The following is a 9,166-nucleotide window of genomic DNA, read 5'->3' on the forward strand; positions in this document are numbered from 1 at the left end:
CAGAAGTAGTTCGTCACTCTTTATTCCTAGTCTGTCTTTGTCTGGAAGCTCATCTGAAACCTGTCCACCATGGGTGACCCCGCTGGTATTTAAAATACTGCTGGCATAGCTTTCAGAATCACAGCAACTTACAAGCCACCACAGGACAACAAACTGACAGGAGTGGTGGCCGTTTGGTTTTAAGTGGAAACGATCACTTTAAATTTCGAGATCTGTGCACACGCGTAGTAGAATCTCTAGTCACCAGAACTGGAGGAGCCCAGACAGCGAGAGACCAATGAACAGATAGCGAAAAAAGAATGTCCACACCTGTATCTCCACGGTTCTGTCAGGCACCTAACAATTGTTATCATGGCTAATTGCGATTGTCACAACTGTACAGGTAGAAGTTTTGGAACAAAAATGGGCAAGTAGTTAACCTTATACAGTCCAGGAACTAAAAACCCTAGGACCATCAAGGGAGAAAAGCACGAGTGGAATGTGGAACCCTATCCAGAGAAACAGTGACACCAAAGATGGCATGGAGAGAGAGAGAGTAGCTGTGGACTTCAGACTCGTGGAAAGATAAAGGCTGTGTGCTGGCAACCAGGAGGCAGGCTTGCAGAATGTGCCCTTTGGTTGTTTAAATGGTTATATATTCCTAAGCGTTTTTGTGTACATCAAAAAAAAAAAAAACCAAGCAGGTAATAGAAGCAAAAATATTATTGAATGATGATGCACAGAGAATATTGTAATCATTACAATGAAATGATGAGTGTGAAACTGATGTTTTCCCATGTAAACTATTACTCAATTCACAATAAAAAGTAAAATTAAAAAAAAAAAAAAGAGTGAAACGTGATTAAGATTATAAGGGGAGTGGGTTTATATGTCAACGATTCAGTGAGAAATAAAGGAGCAAAGGATATTTGAGGATGATGAAACAAAAAGAAACTTTTTCTCCAACCCCTAAACACAGGCTGAGCTGCAAACAGATGCAGTTAGAAACCAGTATTCTCACCTTTTCGGTTTAATGATGGTCAGAAGGCAGCTAGTTCAGCCAGCCAAGAAGAGAGAAGGCATCATATAAGTTGAGCAATGCTGGATGCTGAGGAACTTGGAAGACAGCAATGCAGACGAGACTCTTACCTGGCAGACAGCGGGCCTGCTCCGGCAATAAGTGCTGGTAGGTATTGAACAGTCCTGCATTGGAGATCACGATGGGGCAGTAGATGTTCACCAGCTCTTGGCCCTTCTTCACACTGACACCTGCAGACACAGGAGGCTGATGAGGTTCTGAAAGCCCTAGGAAGTTACAGAAGGGTCCATGCCTGCAACAGATCTTCTCCAATCTACACTTCATTTTCTTAGACCTGAGCGAGTACCCCCCGACCCCGGGCCAGGCACAACAGGCCTCAGGCAAAACTGCAAAGTGAGTGAAACATCCTCAAACACTATCAGCCACCCCACAATGACTTCTGAGCTCCTTCCTGAGCTCTCTCCCACTCTGCCCACACCTCCAGTCCTCCAGCCCTCTCTTGGGCTGCTTTCTTTTCTTAGGCCGAGCCCATCTCCCAACCCTGACAAAGCTCAAGGGCTAAAAGCCTGCCTGCTTCACTGCTGCCAGAATCCTATTTAAAGTTACTATTCTCTTGAAGACCCTTCAAGGTCACTTCAGCTTCTGTAAGAGAAATGCCAATGCCTTATAGTAGCCTTCCTTTATCTGGTTCTATGTGCCCAGCCTTATTTCTTGCTACTTTCACTGAAAAGCAGTTTCTTATAGTTCAATGCAATGCTCTTCGAGGCCTGGAAATACTCAGTTCTTTCATATCTTCATGCCTTGGCACATCACTTCCTCCAACATTGGCTTCTTCTCTCCCTGTAGGAGCTGGCTGCAGCACCCCTGCCTGTGAGGTCGTCCCTGTCCCAATGTCCTGTGTCACCTCCAATGCAGTATCTGCCTCTAGTGTAGCACTTAACTCATATGGAAATAACCTTCCCTATGTGACTGGCAACTTCTTAGTCAGAAACTGACACTTTTTTTTATAGTTTCATCAATACCTTTTCCTGTCTGGCACATTAAAGACACAAATAAGTACATCTGACTTATGTGAGTTAAGTGACTTAAATGACTTGATGGCAATTAACAACCAACCTAAAGGTTGGCAGTTCAAACCACATAGCAGTGCTATGGAAAAAAGGCCTAGCAGTCTGCCTTCTGTAAAGATTAAGCCAAAAAAACCCTACAGAGCAGTTCTATTCTGTAGGCACAGGGAGCCGCCATGAGTCCAAACGACACTATGGCAATGGAGATGGGTTTTTTGGGGTTTGGTTAAGTCTGAAGATCTAGAGGCAGAAAGGTATAACAACAGAGCCCCTGAACTCAAAGTTATTGAATTACTAGATAAAAAGCACTAACTATTGAGTAAATTAAGGAGCCCTGGTAGTGTAGTGAGTGAGTTATGCATTTGGCTGTTAACCTCAAGGTCAGCAGTTCAAATCCACCAGCCACTCCATAGGAGAACGATGAAGCCTTCTGCTCCCATAAAGATTTACAGCCTTGAAAACCCCACACAGGGTTGTTAGGAGTGAGAACCAACTCAACACCACTTAACATCCTCTGAGGACAAGCATTCTTTTTTATCCTTCCTGCTCCCTTTTCACCTCCAGACCTATGGCTAGTAATACCCCAGCCCTGGCATGGTTCTCACCACAGGCCTTTCCAGCTGAATCCAGCAACACGCTCTGCACAGGGGCCCTTGTAAGGACAGCGCCGCCGGCTCGCTGAATCACAGGGATGGTGTGGAAGGCGATTTCACTGGAGCCACCACGGGGATAGAAAGCTCCATTCATGTAGTGGTGAACCAGCAGAGCATGCATGGAAAAGGTGGTGTGGCTGGGGGTCACTCCTACAGAAAGCAGGGGTAATGTGGCATGAGCAGCCGGCATACTGCATCATTTATTTAGAGGGGGCACAGATCTTGGTTAGATAACACACAGCCTGATTCCAAATGTTTCCCAGGGCCCCGGACACTCAGAGGGCCTTGCTTCCATCCAAAGAAGGAGTACTTTACAGGGCTTTGGTCTGGTAGCAATGTACTCCCTTCAAAACTACAAAGACCATACAGACAGTGCTGGTTGAATAGAAACAAATCACCCAGGGTGTGGATGAGGGCGATTTCTCCCAGGCAGTCCAGAGGTGGGCAGCATTCTTACCTATAAACTCCAAAAGGGTTTCAACTGTTCCATCTCAGTCAGCCAGACTGGTTCAGAAAGAAAGACGGAGAGCCGGGAGAGCAGCACCCCTCCTCCAGGAGCCGTCCAGACCCTGAGCGGGTACTCACCATAAGTAGGGAAGATATAGCTGAGCACTGCCTGGAGCTCACGGGAGGCCGGCAGCTGCTGCAAGACCTCAGACAAGCTCTGGGTGGATGCACGAAGGAATGGAGAGAAAAGGGTCAGCAGGCCACACTTGGAGAGGAGCTGAACCACAGGCAGTGGGAGGAGCTTCAGCAAGATGGCATGCATGGTTCCTCGGGACACCACCTGGGAAAGAGAAAGAACTGTGAGGAACGGGTCTCATCTCGGAACCACTTTCCAATAGTCTGTACCGGTCCAAGGTTCCACCAACACTTACTTTAGCTAGCTTTTAACAAATTTGGATTTTTTTAAAACTCTGAACTTTGAATTTTTTCTTCTTGTACTCTGCGAGTGTCGTGGTTAGGAATCGGGCTGCTAACCTTAAGGTCAGCAGTTCGAAACTACCAGCTGTTCTGCGGGAGAAAGATGAGGCTTTCTACTCCTGTAAAGATTTACAGCCTTGGAAACCCCGTACAGGGTCACTATGAGTCGGAACCGACTCCACGGCAGCAACAATGGTAATTCTATACTTACCTTTTTGAGGAACTGCTAAATTGTTTCCACAGAGGCCTTACCATTTTATTATCTCACCGGCACTAAAAGAGGATTCCTGTTTCTCCAGATCTTCAACACCTGTTGTTTTCTGGACTTTAAAAAAAAATCAGTCAACCCTAATGGGTGTGAAGTGATATCTCTTTGTGGTTTTGACTTGCATTTCCCTAATGGCTAATGACAGAGAGCATTTTTCATGTGTTTGTTGGCCATTTTTATTTCTTCTTGGGATATCTATTCTAAGTCCTTTGCCCATTTTCTGATAGGTTTGCCTTTTTGTTGTTAAATTGTAAGAGTTCTTTATATATTCTGGATATTAAACCCTTATCCAATATACATGAATCCTCTTTAGTTTTTTTGTTTCCTGCTCAAACTCCTTTTGAAAAATTTCAGTCTGGTTCCAGATGAAGTGAAGTAGAGCTGTGATCTGACCATATTGGGGGGTGGGAAGCAGAGTGGGGGAGTGGTGAGAGATCAGGGTGTGGAGGGGGCCCCCTGGAGGCCAGAAGAGAGAATGGCAGCTGCTGAGCCAGGACCCAGAGACAAGACAGCCCAGCTGGACAGAAAGATGGCCTCAGTTATAGAATGAGTTCAGGACAGACATGCACCCCCTTTTCCTGCCTCCCCCACCAGTCACTTCACTAATGGAGAAAGTCAGTCGGCCTTATTGGGGATAAACTGTCCGTGTTACCTTAACCAGCTGTATATACTTGTCAATGGCAGCTTCTTCTTGAGGAAACTTCTCCTTGAGGCCCCGAACATAGGCTTTCTCTCCACTGTACATGGGGAACTCCTTTCGACCACTGGGCCCTTCTAGTACCATTATGTCAAAGGGAGAGGACAAGGCAGTCCAGTCCAGCTGCCCCTCAGTGATCTGGTCCAACATAAAACGGCCAACGCTACCCTCTTGCATACGCCCAATATAATGTATTCCTGTTGGGAAATGGAGAAAAATATAAGGTAACAAAGGGATAAGGGGACTGAGTCCTGGGAAACTAGACAAGGAAACAAGGTGAAAGAGGCTGTCTGATATGGCAGAGGAGCTGCCTACCCTCTCAGTAGGGAGGTATCACAGCAGAAATCACTACATCCCTGTTTACCTCAGGTCCCACTGCAAATATGGGTGTCAGAAAAGGAAAGCAGCGCCCAGAGAGATCAAAACCAAAAAACCCTCAACCATCGAGTAGGTTCGACTCACAGCAACCCCATGTGGTGTTTCTGAGACTGTGAGTCTTTACGAGAGCAGATAGGCTCACCTTTCTCCTGCAGAGCAGCTGCAGGTAGGTTTGAACTGCTAACTTTGAGGTTAACTGCCCACTAACTAACTCACAATGCCACCACAGTTCCTTAGAGAGAAGACAGGGTCCCTAAATCAACAGAAATGCTCAATATTGTCCCATGAGTGCTGTGCAAAGCTACTGAAGAGAGAGCCAGGCTCCCAGCCCTTTTCCACACAAGCCTTACCCGTGTCAAATTCAAGGCCATCATGCCGAAAGGTATGACAACAGCCTCCTGCCTTGGTGTGTTGTTCCAGCACCAGAACTCGCTTGCCAGCTTTGGACAGAATCGCAGCAGCAGCCAGGCCCCCGAAGCCACTGCCTATCACCACCACGTCCAGCTTCTCTGGTACCCGGTTGGCTGAGAAAACTGCAGTACAGGAAGGAGGTCTAAGTAAGAGCAGAGGAAGAGCAAGGACACAGGAACCAAAGAAAGCTCCTCCAGCCTGGAAAAGGCGAGAAACAGGAGCACTTTGCACAGAACTCTGGTCTAAGTTGCCTCAAGCACTGTACCTTGGAAACAACTCAGGACCCACCAGACAGATAAAACTATTAGGTTTGATCTGTACTGGGTTAACTAAAACTACTGTGTACCTGGGAATTCTGATGCTCAAAGACAGTAGGAATCAGTGAACAAAAGAGTGACAATAATACAGACTAGGAATTTTATGGAGTCCTGGTGTGGCACTGTGGGTTAATGCGCTAGACTGCAAAGCTGTTTGAAGTGCAAGGTCGGTGGTTCAAGCTCACCAGTCGCTCCTTGGAAACACTATATAGGGTCGCTATGGGTCAGAAATGACTCAATGGCACTTAACAACAACAGGAATTCTATATGTAGAGAGAGAACTAGGCAAGAAAAAACCAAGGTGGCCAAAGGGGAGCTTGTTCTTCAGCTTGCCGCCAACTCCTGGCATGTTCTGTTCCCAGTCATTTCTCTCTGGCAGCTCCAGGCTCTGCTGGTACTAGTGAAGCAGCCCGACGGCATGGTGGTACTTGGAAGCAGAGCTGCTCATGGTAGCTAAAATATGCTAGGGGCATCAAAACGTTCATGGAAAAATGGAATTAAAAGTCTCTAAATTTATAAAGAACTCAGTATCTCAACAAGAAAAAACAAAAACAAAAAAAGAATCCAAGTAAAAAAATAGGCAGAGGACATGAACAGATACTTTACCAAAGACAGCATTCAGGCAGCCAGCAAACAAACATGAAATGCTCATTATCATGGGCCTGTCTTTTGGATGACCTTATGCGAGCTCTGGTAGCGTAGTGGTTACGAATCGGGCTGTGAACCTTAAGGTCAGCGGTTCGAAACTACCAGCTGCTCCGCGGGAGAAAGATGAGGCTTTCTACTCCCGTAAAGATTTACACCCTCGGAAACCCTGTACAGGGTCGCTATGGGTCGGAACCGACTCGATGGCACTTAACAACAACAACAACATGCTTTCTTCCAGTTTGATGTTCTTGATGCCATCCCACAGTTCCTCTGGTCTTCAGTTATTAGTGTTTAATGTATCAAACCTGTTCTTGGGAAGGCCTCTACATTCAGGTGGGATATGCTCAAGGTCATAGTTTGATTCTCAGGTGATTTTAATTGTCTTCATTTTCAGCCTGAACTCGCATATGAGCAACAGATGGTCTGTTCCACAGTCTGCACCTGGTCTTGTTTTGTTAATGGTGTGGAGCATTTCCACCATCTCTTCCCACCGTTGTAATCAATTAAATTCCTGCATATTCTGTCTAGTTAGGTCCATGTGTATAATTGTTTTTATGCTGTTTAAAAATGGTATTTGCAATGAATAAGACATTGGTCTTCCAAAATTCTATCATACGATCTCCAGCATAATTTCTGTCACCAAGGCCATATTTTCAATCTATTGATACTTCCCTCTTTGTTTCCAACCTTTGCATTCCAATCACCAGCAATTATCAATACCTCTTGATTATTTGAACAATTTCAGACTAAAGAAGTTGATAGAATTCTGCAGTTTCATCATCACTGATTTTAATGGTTGGTGTGTAAGATTCCAGCCTAGCAGAGCTTAATTCCATTTTGTGCCTAGGTTTAAGTGGTCAGATGCCAATTTTTCTTGACTATCTCATGCACCTCTGATGTTATAGCAGTTTTACAGATTCGAGAGTGTCTTGTTGTTGTTAAGTGCCGTCGAGTCGGTTCCGACCCATAGCGACCCTGTACAGGGTTTCCGAAGGTGTAAATCTTGACGGGAGTAGAAGCCTCATCTTTCTCCCACGGAACGGCTGGTAGTTTCGAACCGCTGACCTTAAGTTTCGCAGCCCAAGTCGTAACCACTACGCTACCAGAGCTCCTTAGAGAGTGTCTTAGCAGCTCTTAATCCATTGTTGGAGAAACGGAGGCCACTCGGAGAAGAAAAGTACAGTTTCAGATTTTATTAAGCCGGCTGGCTCAGAGGACCTAGCTTCTCCAGGTTCTGAGCCCCAAATACAAGGCAGTGCAGACGTATATGGGGTCAGAATTGGGTTGGGGACCTGTTTGAATACAGGAGGGAAACCAGAGGACTGGTCCCACTCAATTACCTGATTAACATTCCAGTTTGACTCCTGGCCAGAGAGGATTGATCCCACTTAGTAACCTGACTAACATGTTAGCTTGTCTTTTGGGTAGAGAGGGCAGTGAATGTTTTTACCTTTTCCTGTTCACTGGTAGCTGAACTGCTGGAGTTAGAAACAGTATGTTGAAAATCAGGTTTTAGGCCACCTCCCGCACAGGAACCTTCTTGGAAACATCCTAATGGTCACCTAGTTGTGATGGCATATAAGGAGAGCCTGAGAGACTGGGAACTTTCCTATCTGGGATAGTCTCCTCCTGGCTCTCCACAGGCCTGGCTGCTGCTATCATGACTGTGGGAAGACAGTCCTTTGTTCCCTATAAAAGGTCACCATGTGGAGACACATTTTTGTAAACTCATCATGGCAGCTATGATTTCCCTCACCTGGGTAATCTATGTTTGTCTTTGTCATGTATTTACTTTTGTTTAAGACTTAAAGAGTATGCATAATATTTCTATCTTTGAAAACGAGGATTCAAAGATTCTTGCTGGCAGGATCTATGGGGAGGTTGTTGTTGTTGTTAAGTGCTGTCCAGGCATTTCTGACCCATAACTACCCTATGTAGAGTTTCCAAGAAGGAGCTGGTGAGCTTGAACCACTGACCTTGCAGTTCAAATGACTTTACAGTCTCACACATTAGCACACAGCGCCACACCAGGACTCCACCAACAAATGGGAGTACTTAGAAAAATCTACAAAGTAAGCTCTCTTGAATTTCAAACATGTTTTTGGGCTTCTGGTGACTCTTTATTAAATCTTTAATCTTATTGACTTATTTCTATCTAAAATTCTGCTTTTGTTCATTCTTTCTATAATATCTGCTCTCCAGTGGACAACATTGGCTTCGGACAATGGGATTCTATGTGGGCATTTTAAGGGAAGTTATTCCATTTTTCTTACTGTGCTTGGGTCCCTTTGTGTATACTTTGGTGGGGGAGCCATAAGGATCTGCATCTGCTTGCTGAAACGCTCAATGCTGGTAAATTTCCCTGTGAGAGTCTGGTGTGCGAGTTGTGGTAGAAAAACCATGCGTCTTACAAGAATTAACAGGAGAATAAGCAGTGTCTGACCTGTTTTGGAAGCACATGTTTGTCAAGAAAATTCTCGATAACTTTAAAATAGGTTAACCTCCGTAAAACAGCTTAACTGTGACGTAGCTGCTTTCCTATAGGTATGTATATGTGTTGTTTTATGTAGTACTGTTTTGAGAATGTTATTCTGTAGAAAATAATCACCAAATGGAGAGGCATAAATCTGTTTAATCTTACGTTTAAAAATACTGGTCCTGTTTCCCTCTCCCACAAAATTTATGTGGTATTCATTTGCAATTTGGCTGCTCTCTGTTAACTTTTAAGTTAACTTAAATGAACAGCCAGGTCATTTAAAGAGTGCTCTATAGGAAAAAAAAACCC

General features: G+C 44.9%; 1 protein-coding gene across 1 annotated transcript in view; it reads right to left on the bottom strand.

Moving 5' to 3' along the window:
- Window positions 1-9,166, bottom strand: part of RETSAT (retinol saturase (all-trans-retinol 13,14-reductase)) — a 26,395-nt gene that overhangs the window by 15,073 nt on the left and 2,156 nt on the right. The window contains exons 2-6 of the mRNA XM_006866591.1: window positions 5,356-5,538; window positions 4,583-4,824; window positions 3,324-3,525; window positions 2,691-2,888; window positions 1,129-1,248 (exon numbers count right to left, since the gene is read on the bottom strand). Of these exons, the coding sequence (XP_006866653.1) occupies window positions 1,129-1,248; window positions 2,691-2,888; window positions 3,324-3,525; window positions 4,583-4,824; window positions 5,356-5,538 (945 nt within the window). The remainder of the gene's footprint in view (window positions 1-1,128; window positions 1,249-2,690; window positions 2,889-3,323; window positions 3,526-4,582; window positions 4,825-5,355; window positions 5,539-9,166) is intronic.

Source organism: Chrysochloris asiatica, unplaced genomic scaffold (assembly GCF_000296735.1).
Source record: "Chrysochloris asiatica unplaced genomic scaffold, ChrAsi1.0 scaffold00093, whole genome shotgun sequence".
Lineage (NCBI taxonomy): Eukaryota > Metazoa > Chordata > Mammalia > Afrosoricida > Chrysochloridae > Chrysochloris > Chrysochloris asiatica.